Source organism: Argopecten irradians, chromosome 10, assembly GCF_041381155.1.
Source record: "Argopecten irradians isolate NY chromosome 10, Ai_NY, whole genome shotgun sequence".
Taxonomy (NCBI): Eukaryota; Metazoa; Mollusca; class Bivalvia; order Pectinida; family Pectinidae; genus Argopecten; species Argopecten irradians.
Window position 1 is genome coordinate 15,342,567 of NC_091143.1, and position 22,588 is coordinate 15,365,154.

The following is a 22,588-nucleotide window of genomic DNA, read 5'->3' on the forward strand; positions in this document are numbered from 1 at the left end:
CTCACACTAATCAGGTCATCAATGAACTGTCAGGTCCTCACAAGAATCAAGGTCTCTGTCAGTCAGCAGGAGATCGATGTGAGATCTGGAGGTCACCCTAACAATGAGCCGAGTGGATGTAGTTATTTACTACACAGGAACAGAGAATAAGGCTGGTGGTTCCTCGTCATGACCTTCACCGCGGCCAAGACTTCACTTCGGATGACTACACACCTTGATTTATATGTCATAAGAATGAGGTTTCCGAACGTCAAGCGACCGGCAGGTCAACCTAATCCAAGGATTTCTGGGTCAACGGAGACATATGACGGTCATTTATATATAAATCACAGTATTATCGATGCTAATGAATTGGGTGTGGATAATCGTAATGTCGAAGGAAATGGTGTGACAATGACAGCTGTGACAATTATATAAATATCATGAAGCAGAGATCTCATATCATGGTGGAATCTAAAAATGGTGACAATGACAGCTGTGACAATTATATAAATATCATGAAGCAGAGATTTCATATCATGGTGGAATCTAAAAACGATATCATCCAAACCTCTTTTGTCACAAGACACAATGTGGTCATAAGTGCGAAAATAAATATAAAGTGTGATAAGATGGCTAAATATTTCACATCATTTTGATACATTTTTGCACTTTCTTTACTAAATTCTTTTCAATTTACCTTACATATCAAACCACTTGCATATATGAATCTTTATAAAAGCGACGATTGACTAGTTCATGACAAATGCTAAAACAGGGTTACATGTTAGTTAATTTAAAGGTAGTTTGTTATCGTTAAATCTAGTGATATTTCCATGCCTTCTTGCACAGTCGAACAGTAGTTGAACAAGTGTGTATGCATCATGACTAAGAAAGGGTATTGTTATTGCCTTGTAATCTTATATGTTGTGTAGCTTGTAATATCTTGTTAGCCATGATGCATAAACATTTTTATCAGGTTGGTTCTGTTCAACTGTACCACAGAAGTGACAGAGGGTAATACCTAAGATGCCGGTAGGGCGTAAGAATTGTATCTGCTGTCCTCATAGCTGCTATATTGTAGCTCAAAGATTTTTTGATTGAAAATGGTGTCGTCTTTAGAGCTACAATTGGTGCCTATTACTGCTAATGGAGCAAATAATGATTATACAAACCATTATAAAACGTTTGTTTGCATTTTTATCGTACTTGTTTGATATCGCTTACCTTCTAGGCAATAAAACTGAACCACATAAAATATTAAATTCACATCGAAACATAATTTTTTTACATAGTACATATGAAGGTCTTTCTGAAGGAAATTTATACGGCAAGTCCACAAATTGTGAATTTGACGTCTTGTGAGCGGTACGGTAGATATTAAGAATGGTAGTTATGTTTGTTTTGGACAAAAATCATATGTAATTTTTTAATTATAATATAATTGGAAACCGACAAAAAAGTAAAGAAAACGATGCCCGAATGATTTTCGGAGGCAGTGCTCCACTACGACACATAGGGATCAATTCGTACCCGGCCGAAAGGTATAGTAGGCCGGGTACGTATATTCGTTCTACTGTCCTCATTGCATGGATGTAAAAAAATCAAAGTACTGAAAGTACTGAAGGAGGCGTAGCTCAGATTCTAGACAGGGTAATGATATATTGAAATATTAAAGATAGATCATAATAGAGGTAATAGTACATGTTCATGTTATTTTCAATCATATATTGATTGAAATAACAGATTGAAAATTCCGTGCTTTCGCAGAATGGCTGTTGTTTATTATAGGATAATGTGGATAAAATATTTGCAAATTGGTTAAATAATAGAAATGTTTAATCTTATAAGGTTGTTAAAAATAAATGCTCCAAAGAACTTGAAAATATTGTATGAGAAATAAATATGAACAATGAATAATGATATATAGAATAAAAATGATGCAAGACTAATGTATATTCCTTTTGAAAGTTTGTGTTGGTTTTTAAATGTTTTAAATTTCAATCATGGTTTGAGCTTTCTACCATCTGGGCAAAGTGTATGAAAGTGGTAGTTATGGTCCTGCTGAGCTCAGCATATACTGGCAGTAGAACGACTGGCTGACTCATTGTCAGTTTAATGTGACCAGGTGTGTTTGGTGTCTTCAGCGGCATGTTCCAGTGATATCATTATACATGTAGCACAATGAAAGGGTAAGAGTTCCACTATACAAGAAGACCTAACAAATACAGCACAGTCTGTGCATGTTACACACATCATACATTGGAGGCCGTCCATGCCATTAATGAACCCAACAATCAAATATTGCCAAATCCAATCTGTCAATGTTAACAGTGTAAGGTTAAGTTGAAATCAATGTCCAACAATTTTCTCTCAGGGGATATTCCATTAAAACATCAAACCCAACTCAGGATATTAGGTATAAACATTGATACCCCTGATTTTAATTTACAGAAGTTAAAACTGGATTGGAATATTAATATCTTAACGGAATATCCCTTTGTATAGGATATACAACATCTGCAAATAAACAAGATATTGTCTTCACAGTTTTAACAGATCAAGTGACTCTTTTAGACAGATAAAATTTTTAACTTATCATATAATATTCAAGTAATACCAGGTATCTACATCAACTATCAAGTGAACACAACTGCAGTTAAACAAGTGATTGTCTTCACATATTTACAGGTCAAGTGACTCAAGTCGGATAAGCTTGTAACTAAGCATATGACATTCAAGCATACCATGTATCTACATCAATTCTCCAGTGAACACATCAGCAGATAACCCTTTAACACATGCAAACTAGTAGACTTCATCATCATGCTTCCATGAGGAAAGTATACAATGTTCAAATCGAACATTGTTGCAACATCTGTCAAGTGTATGCACCATCTCAATGGCACTTTGTGAAGTTTTCAGTCTGGATTGATAATACTTTTTTTAAAGTTGGATTTATTTACTTTTATGTTTATTTTTGAGAAATGTTTTGTGAAAAATGTTGCTTCAGAATGAATCAAACTACACAGTGATGCTATCATTTCCAAATATTATTCGACATGAGGACTTCAAAAATTAGTAAAAACGTTTTACATGTCAGAAAATGGGCGATTTTCTCGGTCGGAAATACTCAAAATATTGCCTATTTTTTTATAACTTAAAAAATAATATATGCACAAATTACCTGAAATATCGTAAACAAACTAATTAACGTCTGTATCGTGGCTCCATCAATATATTTGTTCTGTAAAACACTGTTATTTCTGCTTTGTCCGTGCCGGTTCACCGCCCGTTAACCGCTTCTTTCACTTTCTATCGTTCCGAGTAGTGTGTTTATTGTAGGATGTTAGTACATTATTTGTCGTTGAAAAATGCACGAAAATAATCTTATCAACTTTAAATGAAGTATATTAAAGGTTTATTGAAGTTTTGATAAGTTTTTAACAAAATTATCAACACTCACGGCTGTAAACTCGCCAGCCATTCAAGGACCAACACGGCGTCAGGTAATGGGATAGTACGGGACCACGCCGTTCTTCATGAACGTCAGATTTTCGTTTGGTCAAATTGAATAAAACATCGTCTAAATCATTGTCATATTGTATCCTTTTAGGCCTGTGATATTTAAATATCGTGACATCGCACTTACAATTACAAATATATGCCGTGATATCAACAGCAGAAGCCATGATGGCGTCCCCGGTAACATGACAGGAAGCAGTGAACACATGTGTGATTTTCTCGGTTAATTTATTCTGTGTTATACACTATAGGAGATTTCAGAAAAGATGGCGTGACGTCACAGAAAGTTTACATCCGGGTCCTCAAAGGTACAAACACAGTATGGCGACTGATAAAAACAATAACAGATACGTACATCCCTGCTTCATAATCGATACTTTGACAAAAGTTTACACTTTCATACTTGCAAATTCTGATTTTGAAATGGTTTCTTATTGTTTCACTGGTTACGGATGTTAACATTTTTATATTTTCATTTGTTTATTGCTAAATATAACAAGTGTAGATTTAGTGTCGAAGCCACCTATCGAAGCGCTGCCGGGCCATCACACGTACCCGATTTTGTTCATACGTATAAATTGAGGTTATGAAAAAGTGTTTATGAATAAATGATTTATTTCAATGTATCATGTTTCTGTTAAAAATGAAAATGCTGTTCACAACACGATATGATATAAACAAAACGTGAACCACCTGACCAGACCACGGCTGCTCGGGTATGGCTTCATCGCTGGTAGATCACCGCAGGCCAAAGCATTGTTGGGGAAATAAATCATATGAATAATTACCAACACTTTTATCTCAAAAGGTACGTGTTTAAGATATATATATATTTCGTTATTTAATATGTACATGTTGTTTTAATGGAATGCCCTTGTATTAACTACTGTGTTACACGTACACGTATGGCTGCCGATCTCGAAAAATAATATATGGTGAAATCGTTCAGTTTTCATGCTGCATATTTCATTTTTGATATTTCATTTTCAGCCGCTTTTATGCCATGGACTGCTGTGTTAAGTCTCCAATTGAAATGGTATTAATTTTATATAATTTGAATACATATTAGGTAGACTTCATTTAAATTGATATAAATTATAGATCGTAGTACTGTACGTAAATGCCGACCAGGATACATTGCGCACGGCTTCGAGAATCCTAAATACTCAAAGTTTTGTTTAAAAATATGATATAATGAACCTACAAACTGACTCATTTGTATGTTATAAACTAAATCCCAAAATTTATGACAAAAATATTAACCAGAATACGTAATTTTATGACACTGAAAACGGGCGAAATTCGGGTTCTCGGTTGTACTGTAATGGCTGCCGTGGGCTTGGGGGATATCTACAAAAGCAAATGTTTAATTTTGTACTAATCACACATCGTAAGGTGTTTTATCAAGAAACCCTTCGAAAACAGTTATTGCTTATAATTATATTTTGGGGGACTTTGAATTTAATTTGTAATTTCAAGTTGATATTTGCAATATATCTGACAATGTTTATACGTAATGGCGACCGTGTTTTCTCGTGGCGGTCGAAAATGGAGTATAAACAGAGTAAAATATATGAATACCATATGTTTAAAATTGTAAATTATTGTAAAATATTTTTATTTACACTTTTCGAAATGTAAATAACGCAATAGTTCTCGGATTGTCGTACTATTTATTACAATAAAATGTAAACAAACATCGCAAGCGGCTGTGTTCCCTCAATGTTTATGTGTACAGATATAGGAGTTGTACCTTTGAGCGCCCGGATGTACCTTTGTGTGACGTCATCGCCATCTTTTCTGAAATCTCCGTGCGTCGGCAGAGTTTATAACAGTTGTCTCCCTTTGTACGGACTGTTCTTGCTGACATGTTCGTCAGTTTTGGGGAATTCTAGTTCATTTTTGTAAAATATTAGTGGAAAGGCCTAGCAATATTTGATTAAATACCCGTAATTGAAAAGGCATTTATTGTCAGTTGGATTATTTTTACTAACAAACAAGTTTATATGCAATTACAGTTAGATTCGCGGTTTGTAAGTTAGTCTGCCGTAGGTTAGTAAGGCTAACAGATGCAGCGTACTCACTAGTATATAAGTATCGATATTGCGACACACTTTCGGTGAGAATAATTAATGCCTTATTGTAACATTGAAAATAAGTCTGAATTAATTAAGTGGGAAATTATAATGTGACCGAAACATGAATGTGACTGAAACATGAATGTGACTGAAACATATGTGATAAACGAAGAACCTCTGACAGTTAGTATAGACTGCTGTACAATACACAACGTACGCTACAATACACAGTGTAAAGTTATCTCCCGTAGTTCCAGAAACTGTCGATAGGATTACCAAGGTATAGTGTTCCGGTGACCATTGAAAACCAAAGTGATTCCATAATGGCAGGCGTGTATTACACACGCCTCCATAAAAACGACTAAATAACGATTTCATATTTCCTCGTTCTTGCTAATTCATTCGATTCTTCCAAACGTGATAGAGTACTGTAATTAGGGCAAGAGTTTCTTTATTACAAAGACACACAACACTAATATACAACAGCATCCAAAAACATACAGACAATCACACACTGCAACACATCGGACACACGTGGGTGACCATCCTTTAATCCACTATCAAACCTAACAAACAATATCAAACCTTAAGATGTTTCCATATTTTTCAATGTTATTTGTGAACTTTATTATCATACAATGAAAATGATTTTTGGTAACTTGCGTAATACCTATCTCATCATTCCAACATCACCATTCGAATGTTTTGGGCACTAACATGGTCAATATGACAATGGCATATTTTGACGCCAAGGTAGTCAAACTGAGAAACTGTTAAGTTTGTTAGGTTAAACATTGGTAACACTACGATTGAATTGTGCGCGAGAATAGACTTTCTTGGATTAAAAGGTTCTCGAAACTAATATTGATTTTGTTTTGTTTATTATATTTACGTCCTATCAAACGGCCAGGGTCATTTAATGGATGTGATGTAATACCTTATTGCAAAATATTATTTTAAACACATTTCGTAGTATTGCATGTATTTACTCTTGACTATAACTAACGTCTGCTATGACAGTGTCACTTTTGGCCTGGAGTTGGGCGCTCCTGTGAGGAATGAGCCACTTTTGGCCTGGAGTTGGGCGCTCCTGTGAGGAATTAGCCACTTTTGGCCTGGAGTTGGACGCTCCTGTGAGGAATTAGCCACTTTTGGCCTGGAGTTGGACGCTCCTGTGAGGAATTAGCCACTTTTGGCCTGGAGTTGGGCGCTCCTGTGAGGAATTAGACACTTTTGGTCTGGAGTTGGGCGCTCCTGTGAGGAATTAGACGCACTATAGTCTACAAAAATCATCCTACTTAGCGATCAGCATAAAGCGAGTGGGACGACTGGTTCGCCCTTTGTCAGTATAACTTTGGCAGGTGAAGTATGTTTCCCTAATATAAAAAGAACTGTTCCACTATCACAAAGAAACACAACACAACATACTGCTGTCTCTCAAACTACACCTCCACTTCACACACGCATCACACCAAATACACCATATTTCTGATCTTAAAGGACTATGACTGTTAATAAAATTTAAATCAATCCCAAGCAACTAAATCAACCTGTATGGCCTTCAGACTTACCACTACTGGGCATTCATACTAACGCAAACTGAAATGGGATGTACTGATAAGTATAAGGCGGTCACTAAGCAGGAAATCATCTAGGAATGTCATTTTAATTGTGTGTTTTTATTCATAAGTCTTTGTACAATTGATTAATGCAACTAAGCTATAGTGCAGATAACATAGCATAAGTGTAACTTTAAAGCACATGTGTAACAGCGTCCATCGTTCGTTCTGTCGTTACTTTTCGTTTTCATCTCTGAAGTTACAAACACATGATGACAATAGTCACAATATCATATTTTTATCCTCATGTCATTAGTTGGCATTAAAGGCCCATTACCTTTCCGGAGCAAAACATAAAGGTTTCTTAAAAAACATTGATAACATCAGAAAATGCATACCGATGACCTGAAATAAGGTTACGACACCAAACATATGCCAGATTTCCTACGTAATATATGAAAACAGTGGAGAGTCAATTCGCTGTTTTGCCGTTATTTATTCTAATCAAATCGTTCAGAAGATGATGATAAATGTAGTATTAACGGTAAGTTAATAATTTTTAGGACTCTACAAAATTATCGATCTTGTTTTACATTCCCATTTTAAAAATTAAAAGCCGTTTCGGAAAGGTAGTGGGCCTTTAAGAGGCCTTCAAAAACTGTCACAATTTTTTTTCCAATAACTTACAAAGCGAGATAACTCTTACACTTGCCTGTGATCGCGTTAACTTTGGCTCCCGGTTTCGCCAATACTTGAATGGTGACAGTAGAGTTAGGGTTAGTAAAAACAGGCCCTAAGTTATTTCCTCCTAATTTTCTAGTGTCCTCTACAGATGCTGATCCCTAGAAATAAAGTTTCATTTAATGCAGTATAATTCAATTAATCCACTTGGCTTGTTAGTAGTTACGAGCATTTTCATTGGCTAAAGATTTTACTTTATCAGTCCATAAAGGAAAAAATAACATTTAAGGATTAATTTGAGTAGATTTTTGTAATGTAATGAAGATATGACACCGAAATCTTAGTATTCTCTCATCGTAAACTGCTTCGCGGTTTATTAAGAGTACGCTCATATATTTGTGTTATATCTCCATAACATAAAAAATCTATTCAAGTTATTATAGAAAATTTATATTGCATGTCACATATCTGTGAATATAACACAATAGGGATTTTCAAAGAAAAACGTAGCAACAAAATACAGTGTATATATGTAGCTCAAAAGTTGAAACACTTTATAGAGATTGAAGGAAATAAATTTATTTCCATAATGAGCTGTATACACTTTTAATCTTAACTTATCGCCCGAGGTATAGTGTAACTAATTCAAAAGTGACGTTGCATGTGTCTAATGTTATGAGTTGATATCTGAATAAATGCCAAAGTTAGTGCCTTCTTACTCTTCTACCCCTATTAAATACCCTTTTTTCAAAGAAGTACACGTCGTAAAAATAATCGGAAAGCCACAAGCGGCATAATAAATATAGCGTCGGTATAAAGCTATAGTTCTTTGCCGATTTATCCACCAATACTAAGATTTTGTTTTTGTCGATCACGTTCTTACAAAAAAACACCTTTATCACATGGTGTTCTACAGGAAAATTATTTTATTTTTCATATTTTTGATTCAAGTTTACGTATACATTTTGGAAATCAACAAAAAAATGGACTGTGAAATTACCTAAATCAATCTCAAACATAAAATGTTTGAAAAAATACATGTGCAGTATAGTCTGATTGGAATACAAATTGAAAAAAATATAGCGCATTGCGAAAACTAATACACCTTTTAATTTACCTTTTTTGCATTCTTTTGCTTCTTTGGAGGCATATCACACCTGTTTGTTGATGAAACGTTTCTGTAAAATGAAACACCACACACAGATCCGGATCCTGCATCTGTTGGGCTAAATATTAGTCCTTTTATACAAAACGATTTCGGCATAAATTTCATTAGACGCAAATTGCTCATTACATCTGTGACATTAGCTTTGCTTCTTGAGAGAGAAATATATCGACTGAATATATAGCACACACGTTATATACGCACAATGCGCCAGCAAGTATTTGTAGTCCGATTCTTTTCGTTAGAAAACACTTAAGCTCCCTTGTAACGCCGATCACCATGCATCTGTGCAGTGAGGTGTTTGTAATGCATGGGTAGAGTGTGTTGACAGAATGACAACACTCGTGGATGAGAGCACACGTGTGCGGTAAGACCATTAATCGTTGCGTATTTGTATCATTTTCTACGAACTTCTGTTTAAAGATATATGTTTTCTATCTTAATACTCAATACCACTGTTAGTACAGCTGATTTAGATCGATTTACGCCTCTACAGTATAATATACATGTACAGCTGATGTACCCTAGTACTGTATGCTGATGACACAGATGTATGTTTTGTATATCATACATCACACTGTATTTGATCGTGTACACACGTAAATGAACACATGCGTAACAGGAGTTGAGAAAATATAACAGCCGAACATGGAGATTCGAACCCAAAACCTCCCAACACTAGCCAAATTCTCTAATTGTGCCTGGTCACTGATGTTCAACTCAGTCAAATTCCACTAGCCTACAATCCTAGGACCTCCGAACACTAGCAGATTTTGGAATAAACTTTCTAGTCACTGATATTTAACCCAATCCAATCCCGATACACATGTATGCATAACATAATATATCAGTCTGCATTCTACATTGTACATTTAAATCGAATACAAGGTGTTAGTAGTTTTTACTATTGAAATTCATGTATATGGTTATATCAGATATCTAGTTTGCAGTACACTTTAATACATTTAACATATATCTAATCATTCTTTGGTTGTATTCTATACATTGACAATAAGTATTTCGTTTATATATATATATATATTATATAATCATACATGTACACTCCTGAATTCACAGGCATACCAGCATATTTACAGGCATACAGTGTACACCTTATTACCGTTATTGTCTAATCCTATTTTAGTGTGAGCTCTGTGCTGAACAGAGACACCAAGCAGTTTGGCAAGAAATATTTATTTGATGGAGAGGAGGACACATGTTGGAACTCAGACCAGGTATGTAGTTAAAACTTTTATAAAATATGTAAAGGATGTAATGATATATATGATTCTTTGTGATCCGTGTAAACAATGCAGGCAGATCTAGATATAAAGTTATGTACACACTCATTTAACATCAACAATCTTGAAAAGTGCAACCAACTAATTCGTTATTTATATTGATGATTAAAAACAAATACAGTAAAACAATGTTATAACTAGCTTTTGAAGACCAGCAAAATTACTTTGCTATAAACATAATTTGTTATACTATAGCTAGCTCATTTTATATATATAACAGGAACCTTGACAAGGAATGTAAATCACTATGTTATAATCATGAATTTGTTGTAAGCATATTCATTATAAACATGTTTTAATGTAGAACTCATTATTCTGAAATTCAATATGTCCTGATTAATTACTTTTAAATATAATCAAAACATAAATCAAACAAACAAAAAAAGGAATTTAGTTATACATAGTTTTAATCTAAATGGGGGGAATCATTAATCTAAAGAACATATTATATTGTTGTGCATGGTATTTAATATTAACGAGGAAAAACCATTAATTTGAAGAACATATTAGGTATCTATATTGTTGCACATGGTATTGACAATTGATATTTTTGTTTTTAACAGGGATCACCACAGTGGATCCATGTGAATTTAGAGACAGAATGTGATGTGTCAGAGATACAGATCAAATTCCAAGGAGGATTTGCTGGAAAAGACTGTTGTTTAGAGTCACACAATGATGAACAAATAAAAAAAGTTATGGATTTCTACCCAGAGGATGTCAACTCTTTACAAATATCCTTAAAACATTTACACCTTTGCATATTTCCCAGGGCCTTTATGTACATACTATTAATAATTTCCCAATAAGAGTTGTCTTTCTTTATATGGCCGTCAGACATCAATGATGTCCTACTTGGACTTCCTTGATACTTGAGTAGTATTCTATCTTAATCCATTATGGTATTATGTTTCTACCTTTTTTATATAGAAGACAGGAAAATTTTGTTCAATTAATGTAAAGGTATTATGCAAACTTCAACATTAGTCAAATTTCCTTAACCTCATCACAGCTTCAAGCTTCCAGAATCCCTGAAGTTGTCCAGTTTCAGAATTGTGTTCAACAGTAGTACTGACTTTTTTGGACGTATTACAATATATCAGCTGTCAATACTAGGAGAGAAAAGCTGACAAAAGACTGAAGTCGTTCCAATTGAGTTGTTGATACAACTGAACACAATCACTAACTCCATGAAATGAAGCAGGCTTTGTAGGAGCGTTCCAGGTTCTGTGACAAAAGTGATCAGAGACTCAAGTTTGGTGGGAAGGAGATAGAATGTAATCTAAACTGGAAACCTTGGACCAAAGATGAATAACTCGTTACATTACCTAATACAATTTATTTCAATTGTTTATGAAAATACTTATGACTGTGGTGATCAGGGGTGTATTCAGGGATGAAACAATTGTTGAATCCCCTCCAAAGCAACTTGTCATAGGTGATATTTTCAAGATAGTCTATATACCAGTATTAAACATCGTACAACTTTATTTCTCTCATTTGCCATTCCTTCTCTGTCCCTTTTAACTTTCCTCCATCAGACACCCTCTATTGGGCTCATTGAACATTCAGCATCATACTACAAGCTGATTGCAGACTATTCACTCATATAATTTACCACAAACTCCTGGTAGGCGTATCCTATGCAAAATCACAAAGTCATACGATTTTATGGTCCTCCGATCCACCCACCATCAAAGGAAACAGACAAACATAGATGTAAGTGTAGTATTAGTACACTGTAACATTCTACATTTGTATCAGGATAAACATACCGGAAGGCCAATCAGGGTTTAGGGGAGCTTTGATTACACTTTGGTACATTATGCACCTGTGTTTGAAAGAAGAAAGTAGCATGCCACCAGAATTGAACTTTATTATATATAGCAACTAGAATAGATCTTTCTGAATATTAATATTTTTATTACATATGTCTTCGCATTTCTGTGCAAAATTATATGTTTAACTGTTTAACAGAACATCTTTAAGTAAGTTTAAAACATTCATAAATTACTTTGGATTCATATGGTCTCTTAGAAAGTAGATTTGGGATTTTATTCGTTTTACATTATTTCTCTGTGAAGGCAATCCCGGTAACTCTAGTTTCTTTCTATACCCCTTTATACTCTTGTGATACTAGTGATTACTACTTCTAACCCCTGTAATTATCGCCACTGATAGCGGCGACAATGGATTAAGCAGGTCTATGAAAGTTAGGCTTGTTACAATGATGACATATGATAATATTTTCTTGTACTTATATATGATGTATTGCCAGATAGCTATTTACAGAACTCAAATATACAGTGTATTTTACCACTCCTACACTCAGAACACAAACATGTTATCTGTGTAATAAGTCTTATGATATAGAGGCTGTCAGTCTACGTCCATACTTTTCAATTAAATTAGATTCTCTAGTGATTCCCTGGTATTCAGAGAACGATGTTATGTATTTAAAATGTTATCTGTATATAAAGGTGGATCATTACAATTCTATTTTTTGACGATTTTAATTTACAATTGTAACATATGGTTATCATACATGTAATAACGCGGGAAAAATCCACGGCTCTCGAATGTTGCAATACCAAATGATGCAAAAACAGTTGCATATAATTGATTAGTACATGTTGTTATTCCAATACACTACAGTTGGATTTACTACAAAACGCTAACGTATATGATATTTAAACAGTTTTATCTGATTTAGTTTTAACATGAAAATGATGTGGATGCACGGGAGTACGAGTGTCTATGGTAGCTACGCGCCTAGTGATACGAAGCATGAATAATTGTACTTAAAAATTGTACCGAGAATCATTGAAGATAAAAATTGGGACGTTGATTGCTGTTTGTTCCTAATTTTTCACCTGGCTAAGGAAGGTAAACAGGACTGTGCATGCAAGTCAAATGTAATCATATATATACATTATCATCGTGGATCAGCAATCACTTCTGACTGGTACCAAATTAAAAAGCAACTTACAATTGGAAGCATAAGTAAAGGTTTTTGTTTGAAATCAGCAATGCTCAACTACTAATGTTTGTAGACTTTTAACATTTTTTAGGTGCAGCCTTTCTTGTTTAAATATACAGAATCTCACACAAATGCATGCAATTATTCACCATTCACCTAATTGTCTTTATACATTATCAGATGCTGACCAATACAAAACTTAACATCGGTTTGTTTTTATAAAAACGTCAAGAACGTGACATTTTTACCTAAATAATTCTGAAACACATTCGTTGTGTTAATTAAATAAATTAGCTCAGATATTCAAGATGCAGTATTCCAAATTTGGCGGATCTAGCTCTGATACTTCGTCAGATACATGAAGAATAACTCTAAAGCTTTTGGAGGGAAGAGTGTTTGAAAGCGAACAATTATAGCTTAATATTAGAATGAATTATCATATCTTGCCTTTACTTCGTCATGACAACGACAACGTCGCGTGCACAGACCATTTGTCAGAAATCTTCGTTCGGGTGTCCAGAGCTACGTCATCAATCGCAATCTAGACTGTATATGGTTAAGTGCATAGTTATACCACGTACATGTACGTGCGCAATGAAATGTATAACTTATTTCTTATTATTCCAAAATATTCATCAGTTTGCTTTATGGAAAAAATGTCAACTCGTGTCATTCGCTCAGATAAAATGATTAAAAACTTCGTTTCACTTTTCAGAGACTATAGAAATGCCATATGCGACCTAACATATGCATATCTAACATTTAACCATGCCTGGTTTGAATATCCGTTGTGATAAGTAGATCAAATGTGATTTAGAAGATAGTGATTTTAGCCCATCATCATCAGATGGTTGGCTATTCAAATCGCATTTCGTCCGTATCCCGTCGTCCATCCGTTAAAACAATTCTTGTTATCGCTATTTCTCTGAAAGTACTGAAGGGATCGGTCTCAGATTTCACATGAAGGTTCCCCTATGGCCCTAAGTGTGCAAGTTGCATGGCCGACAGGCCGCAAAGTTGAATTTTGATCATTGAAGTTTGTTACCGCTATTTCTTAACACGTACTTAAGGGATATGTCTCAAATTTCATGTGCAGGTTTTTCTAAGGCCCTAGCAACTTCGCTAGCCAAGGGTATTAGTCCGATTCTCTTTCTACTACTCTTGGTATATCTCACTTCAGAACAGGTGATCCCGCACTGCGCCACCTGCTGGATCACCGCAGTTATGCCCCTTTCATTACGTAATAAGCAACCAATCAAAAAGCTCGTATCATTGTTGTATGGATGAAAAAATGGCAGCGCCCTATGAAACACGTGTGTTGTTTGCAACAGATTCAAAATACCAAAGATGAACATGTGTGTGAGTCATTTGTTTATTAGTAAGTTCGGACACCAGTTTTTGTGTTTCATGCAGAAGTTCTGCAATGTCCAATTTTGTAACGAGATCGCAGTATATCTTTTAATTGTTTGATTTGTGAAACATACACCACGCACGTACTTTCCAATCTGTTTGGAGAGCAACGTCTCCAAGACGTTCATTTAGCTGGTATAAAACATTTAATTGATTAAATAGATAGTAATAAAACTTCACTAGGAGTTGATGTTGACAGGCATGACATGCCTGATGCCTCATTATACAAATGTAGGTCACTATACTATCGCTTCAGTTCAGTTTTGTTGACATATCAAAGCTGCGTTTTCATTGGTCGCCTGAACCTAGCCGCATCCAAACAGAATCTGAAAGCAAAAACACATGTTCTAAAGTGAGATATGCCAAGGGAAGTAGGAAGAGAATCGGACTTAATACCCTTGGCTAACGAAGTTGAGGCCCTTGTTGTGCATATTGCATTTTGGACAGATTGTTGAACAAGATGGCCGACAGCCATCATATTGAATTTCGCAAGTTGAAGTTTGTTACCACCATTTTTCAGAAAGTACTGATCTGTCTCAAATTTCATGTGCAGGTTCCCCTAGAGCCATAGTTGTGATTATTGCATTTTGGGACCGATTGGTGAACATGATGGCTGACGGGCCGCCATCTTGAATTTTGATCGTTGAAGTTTATTACCGCTATTTCTCAGAAAATACTGAAGAGATCTACTAAATGTTATGTGCATGTTCTCCTAGGACCCTAGTTGTACATGTTGCATTTTGGGACTATTTTGTGAACGAGATGACCGACAGGCCGCCATCTTGGATTTTTAAGGGACGTGCGCAATGGTTATTGAAAAAAATACATAACAACTTTGGTGTTTATATTTTTATTAAAAACAAAACATTGTAGCAAAAACAGTAATATAATGAGTACAAAATTGCCGTATGATTTAGTGTTCATATGTTTAAACATTTGGTAATGAGATGGCAATATTAAAAGGATTACTATTAGAATCAATGATAATATGGATGAAGGAGCATCCCCGAAAAATGTCTGTCAAGTATATGGAAAATTTATTATTATTTACACGGGTGATACTGAAACATATTGGGTTCGTAAAAACCTAATCAACCATGATGTCATCGTCAGAATCTAATCGCGGATACCAACTACCAACACTCATATGGGTAGCTATCCAACACAAGATCATCGATATCCTACCCGACCAATCAAATCCCGAGTAATTTGCCGGGGATGGGATAATAATATGTGTTTATGCTGCTTTCATGTTCACGCCTATCAAATGCCAAGACCACTCATAGAATCACACAACAACACTTGTCATCATCATCATCATCTTGCATTCTACGTCTCTCCTGCATCATTCTCAGGGTCTGGAGTTCTTCAGCTAACTGCATTTTGAGGTCGAGCCTTCGTTTTAGTACCAGTATCGGCACCATGTAATTATCCACGATCCACTCCATTTTGAAACACATGATGCGTTTGACACGTGTTTGCGATCCACCAATCAGGATGTTGTTTGTCACGAGCAATTGATGGTCGACTGACGCTAACTCGAAAAACTTGTTCAAGGAGTCGCCGCACATTTCCTCGTTGTGAAATATGCACTTATCCGTTAGAATGTCGGGTGACAGAAGCAGGCACATAACAGTGAGTTGGTCTATTTCTGACTCCGTTAGAAGGTAAAACCTCTGGTAGTCAGTCAGCCTGTTCATGTCCTCATCGCGGTCATCCATGTTGATGAGGGTGCAAATACAATTCAAATAAAACATCAATTTCGCTTTGACGTCATTCGGCACGTGCACGGCAGACCCTACGTCACGCACACCCACCTCCCGTCTCGCCATTACAGCCGCCATTTTGATATTCCTAGGGTGTCAAGAGAGATAAATACCCACAAAACACTACTTTGCAATAGTATCCAAATGCCCATCAATCATTAGCTTGATGGCATGAATTTGGAGTTAAGCACAGGTAAAAATGTCTACAAATCGTGATTTGTCTTGTCCGTTCTATCCTGGTTATATAATCAGTGAATAACCAGGTCCGATTGATTGTTTCGTGTTATACAGTAGATATATTTTAGATTATTTGTTTTCTAATCTATTTACTTCCTGTTGTGGACATGTAGCCGATATATAGCTTACATATAGTTAAAGTCATTTATACAATAGAGGTATGAATGTCATTGTATCAAGTACCATACTAAATATCTCAACGCATAACGTCTTGCTAAAAATGTACCAGGAATATAGGCCTACACCTGTTCGGTGTATTGGTCAAATATATACGGGTATAGCAGTAATCTTTGCAGGTGCTTTAAATGTCTTACAATTAGGAAACCAAACACCAACAGGTAATATTTGCAGAAAGCATGTTTAAAATAACCAATGTGTGTTATCTACAGTTGATGGATCGAAATATCGGTATGCAGGGATTTCAATAAAGAAAATACCTTACCCATTTGATAGGCGATATAATCAACAGGCGCTTGCTATCGCTACCATATTGTGTACTTATACACCAGGTATACTACCTAGCGCAAAGTTTACCTGATCACTGATTTTGTAACATGTAGCATTAATAAACTCATATATGACAGTTAGTTGGCATGCACGTCTATGTAACACCACTATCTCATCCAACTAACACCACAGACCCTGTAGAACGATAGAAGAAAATGACGTCACACAATACATTATAAAAAGAGCAGATCATTCTGTAGAATGCAACCATAGGATATGTGGTAACGATTCAATGTCAAGAGCATTCTTAAACATCAAATTGCATTGATGACGCCGTTGTCGAATACCATGCACTTCTATCATTTCCATAATGACTTTATTTTCCTCAGCTTCGGACGGCGACAATATCATCTTGGCGTTTTTTGCTTGGTAATTTTATGTCGTGTCAACAGTATTGCCAACTTAGTTATGAAATGAAGTGCAGCCCTCATAGGCTGTATACCGAGATCTTGGTTTGAAATCAATACTTCACGAGTGGTTCATACCCCATTGAAATGAATCAAAGTTCAAATCCACATTGAAGTGAAAAAAAGCGAGCTTGAAAGGTGAAAATCCTTGTCATTTAAATGAAAAAAAAATACTGTGATGTTTTAAAATCAAATATCAATATCGAATGTTTGTGATCGAAGTACGCCGTGACGGACCTATTTGGAACACAGATTGTGTGACTGGATGGCTGTCATCCATTAATATACTGGGCTGGCTAGTACGCGCGGAATAGTTGGATCCTCTATCAAATGAAGACGCGTCGTCCCAGTCAAAATCATCTGGGCGCTTTTTTTGCCGCTTAGTGGGTAATTCTACTGAGAACAAGTCATTTTCATTTTCGAAAAGCGTGTTTAAGCTTCTACTCTTACGCATTGGAGGTTTCGGAGAAGCTTCCTCTGTCTGTAAGTGTTTTGGTTTACCTTCCAGTAAGTCCCAGGCAGGCTCGTTCTTACGGGCTTGTTTCGATTTGGCGAAGTGTGCCTTTGCCATTAGTGCGGAAACGGTTGCAGCTAATTTAGATGTCGGATTGTTTTTATCACTTTCCTTCTTAGGGCCTCCTCCCATGATATCCCAATCTGTCTTTAGGTTAGGCATGGGCTGTTCTTTAGCTACAGCTAGTGTCACAGCTGCCTTCCAGTCTTTACGACCTCTCAGCTTTAAACCAACTTTTGGGAGCGGTTTCCCATCAGACGCCGTTTTTGGTTGGTTTGAAGTGTTGCCGTCGCTGTTTGCCTGATTTGTAGAAGAAGTTAATGTTGATTGGTTGGGTACTCCCTCGTCACTGTTTGCCTGATTTGCATAAGACGTCGATGTTGATTGGTTGGACAGTTTTGCATTGGTATTGGCACCATTATTTGTACTCCCCGTCCCATTGTTTTGGCCAACGTTCGCTCCTCTGCTCTGATCAACAGCTGTTGCAGCAGCTATTGCTGGTATTCCATTGATTCTCTGAGTTTGATTAGTCGGCGCAGAACCACTGGGTTGATAGTTATGATCTTGCCTATTACTATTTTGTTGGGTTATTGGCTGACTAGCTGTGTCATTCGTGTTGTCTGCATTAGAATTGTTTTTCTTTGAGTACATGCTTCCCGATAATAATGCCATTACGGCATGGTTCTTTTCATTCTTTTTTGCTTTTCTTTCTGCTTTTCTTTCTTCCCTGGTTTTCTCCGGTGAAGCAGGGACATCGATATCGACTATAGAATCATTGGAATACGCGCCATTTGAACTCTGAGAACTTTGTGTAACTGTTTTATTTGACGGTCCATTACTTGACGCATTGTTGCTTTGTGTTGTGGTATTACTAGATGCAAATAACGCAGAAATAGCTGCATTTCGTTTTTCAACAGTCTTCGTTGTTAAAAGAACAGGCTCAGGAGTTTTTGCTCTTTTGTAGTTAGAAGGGTTATTACTTGGGCGACCGTTATCTTGATCAAACTCCCCGTTGCCTGTTGAGGAGATGCTTATCGAATCAATATCATCTGTTGATCTTATTTCTGTTGAGGCCGTTTTTGTTGAATTCGGTTTGTCACTGGCGGAGTTTCCTTTAACGTCTTCAGCAACCTCTGGTGAGCCGTATTTTGCATCCATATATGAAATAACAGCTTCTTTTTTCGTAAGTTGGCTTTTCTCGACTTGTTTTTTACTCGCTTGCGATGTGGATTCTTTACTATTTCCAGTGTTTGCGTTTTCATATTTTCTATTGTTATTAATTTGTTGTCCGTTATTTTTTCCGGGAATGTTGTTTATCTGTCTATCATTGCGAGGATTAGAAACAGGTGCATTGTGTATCTGTCTATCACTTTGAATCTTGCTGTGCTGTTCTGATTTACCATTTGCAGCAGCCACAACTAGTACGGGTGGCATTGCCGCTTTCTTTTCATTAGGTTTTGACGCCAATGCCTTACCGTTATCTCCATTCCTAGATTCGTGATGATCGTAATCATCACTATCACTATCGTCGATATAATAGTCGCTAGAATCATCACTGTATTCTTCGTCGTGTTGCTTCTTTTTACAGCAATTTTTACAGCCAACACATTTAATCCTAAACAGGAAGCAACTTTTGCACGCTTTGTTAGGTTTTGGTTTCTTTTGGGTATTAGTTTTTTGCCCATGAGATGCCTTTGTTGATTTGGAGTTAGTTTTAGTCGTCTTTTCCGCTTTGCCCTTAGCCTTTGCCCCAGGGATTGCCAGTGCCCCATTCTTTCTATGAGTTTCGAGACTATCGGAGTCATAGCTTTCTTCGTCACTACACTCCTCGTCAGAATCCTCGTAATACTCATCGTCGCTTTCATAACCAAGACAACAACATACCACTTTCTGATTACTAGTGTAATTCTTCTTTGATGTTTTACTGTCATTATTTACTTTTTGCTTTTTATCTGTCTTATTTTTGTTCGTTTTCTTACTTTTCAACCGACCTCGTGAGGATTTCTCTCTCTTCTGTCTACCCACAGATGCTGCGACAACACCAGTTGTCTTGTCCATTTTATTCGGAGACCTTCTAATATCATCTCCCTCTTCTTGCTCGTTGACTTCCGAATCTTCATTTTCCGAGTCTTCGTACTCGGAGTCATCAGACGGAATAACACAACCAGCACAGCAAACAGATCCGTTATTGTTTGTCTTTTCTTTTTCCTTTTTCTTTGCTTTTTCTTCTCTCAATTTTTCATTTTTCTTGTTTGCGTGTTTTTCTTTCTTATTTGCCCGTTCCTCTTTTTTCTCTAATTTATCGTTTTTATCTCGGTCTGTAGTTTTTTTCTGACTTTGAGCATGTTTTTTTGAATTTTTGTTGGCTGTTTCTGAACGGTTTTCGTTAGCTGTGTTTGGGTCAGAGTTAGACGCTACTGCAGCCGCAGCGACATGGATGCTTCTCGCTGATGTCGCTCGTTTGTCTGGGCCATCATTACTTCTGTTCGGTCTGTCATCATACTCACTTTCTTCATCATCGGAGTCGTAGTAATATTCATCGTCCAACGAATCACAACAACAGCAATAGTAGCAGCATAGTGCGCATCCTTTCTTCTCCTTCTCTTCACCATCAGGGTGTTTGGGAGTATGTTGTCTAGCACGTGTCGACCTTCCTTGTACATGCTTCTCGTCATCGCTCACAGTCTCCCGAGATTTGCCTCTACTACCTCTGCTAGGTCCGCGTTCATCTTCAACGTGATATTCATCGTTGTCGGGTGAAGGTGACGCAATGATAGCGCCAGTGGAATTGCGTCTCGGTGCATCATATGTTTGACGCCTAGGTCTCTGTCGTCGAGCATAGCCCCTGGTATCCTAAAAAATACGAAAGGCATGCTTTGAAAACAACATTAAATACTCTCGATCAATGAGATAATATATTTTTAATTTACATGGCCTAATATGGTATCCATACTACCAAGAATAATGAGATAATTATAAGACTGTAATTGAGCATGTGGTCGACTGAACGAGAACAAAAAGCAAATACAATTTCTAATGCTGTTCCAGAAATATTTAAGACAACTTGATTTGTTGCCTTTAATGAATCACTTTTGCTTATTATAAACTAATATCAGCATCTTTTAAACATAAAATATTTAAATCACAAAATTACCTGTTCGGAATGGTAAATGTCATCATCAAACACATCGTCATCGTCGTCATTATAGTAATGATTACGGTTTCGTCGCCTTCTACGTTGACGTCGTTGCCTTCGCTCTCGAGCCTCGTGTTTCTTCTCGTAACATAGGTAGCACTGCTTACAGAGCCAACACGAGCAGAAACCGACTGCAATCCCTGCCACAATTATACCGGCGATGATAGCGATGACGAAATAAAGAGGAATGGTTCCAAACATGGTTCAGCTGAAACGACGTAAAATGTGTAGGGTCAGTAAAAGTTATCACTCAACATTGTGTACAAGTATAAATGGATTTTTACCATTTATCATACACACAGCAAACCTTTGTTTGGAAACAAGATTAAAACATTATGGTGAGTATATGTTTATAAACATATTTCAAAATCTTATAGACCTATGATATATATATATTTCTAAAAACGAAATATTTTGAAGTATTTTTTTTATCCTGATACTCTTACGTTTTCCCACTTTCATAAAAATAGACCTAGATAATCATAGAACATCAAGACAAAAGGAAAAACTGTCGTCAGAGTGGTCTATGTACAGTGATAAATAAAAGTGATACTCTTCATCACTGTTGTCAATATTTTGTGTGATCTTTGTTAGGTTAGTTGTTTCTAAAATCAAAAGCTAAATAATTCTGTTTAATTATGTAGTGTTAAAAATGTATTATTTTTTTTAGAATATCCACTATGCCAAACCTCTGAACCTACTTACATTAAATGTACTGATATAGTCAGGTATATAATAAGGTCTTAACGGGGTCAGAGCTTTATCGAGATAATCCCTTTTTACTTCACACTGTACATATACGTAGACGTATTCATAAGTTTTAGTGTTGAAATACTCTTAAAAAATGAACAAACGTAATTATAAAAATGATAATTGTGTTATCATAATGTACCTGTTTTTTTTGTTTCAGTTATTCTAATAGTCAATCTGACTAAAACTATAGATATGAATGCGCACTCATTAAACTGGAGATTAGTTGTGTTGGAGTTAGAGTTACTTTCAGTTATTGTTAATCAAATGCATAGTTCTATAAGATATAACCTACATCCGATATAGTCTTGTGTGGTTTGATAAGAAATAAGCAATAGCAAAACATCAAGCGTAAATTGGATTTTTTTCTCGATAAAAATTTCGAACGGACAAAATATGTAATAGAACCTCGAATATTTCTTTGTACAAAATACTTTGAACACTGTAAACCATGAGAAAATGTACCCACTTATGTTTTAAGAACAATATCTTTATGTATGAGAAAACGGCGTTATTTTAAACCTGTTTAATAA

At 36.0% G+C, this 22,588-nt stretch overlaps 3 protein-coding genes across 3 annotated transcripts; 1 reads left to right on the plus strand and 2 right to left on the minus strand.

The window, feature by feature from the left end:
* Positions 1 to 9,221: 9,221 nt before the first annotated feature.
* Positions 9,222 to 13,136, plus strand: LOC138333216 (nuclear receptor 2C2-associated protein-like). Its single transcript, XM_069281430.1, has 4 exons — positions 9,222 to 9,354; positions 10,132 to 10,222; positions 10,852 to 11,022; positions 11,299 to 13,136. The coding sequence occupies exons 1-4, from the start codon at positions 9,320 to 9,322 to the stop codon at positions 11,416 to 11,418; spliced, it is 417 nt and encodes a 138-aa protein (XP_069137531.1). The 5' UTR covers positions 9,222 to 9,319; the 3' UTR covers positions 11,419 to 13,136.
* Positions 13,137 to 14,770: 1,634 nt separating this feature from the next.
* Positions 14,771 to 16,951, minus strand: LOC138333217 (uncharacterized). The gene has a single exon (XM_069281431.1). The coding sequence runs from the start codon at positions 16,520 to 16,522 to the stop codon at positions 15,959 to 15,961; it is 564 nt and encodes a 187-aa protein (XP_069137532.1). The 5' UTR covers positions 16,523 to 16,951; the 3' UTR covers positions 14,771 to 15,958.
* A 68-nt stretch (positions 16,952 to 17,019) lies between these two features.
* On the minus strand, positions 17,020 to 21,506 carry LOC138332557 (uncharacterized protein DDB_G0283697-like). The gene is given in 4 exon segments (XM_069280562.1): positions 17,020 to 17,857; positions 17,860 to 19,158; positions 19,210 to 20,962; positions 21,264 to 21,506. Coding segments are annotated over 4 exon segments (3,402 nt in total). The 3' UTR covers positions 17,020 to 17,750.
* Between the last annotated feature and the right edge of the window lie 1,082 nt (positions 21,507 to 22,588).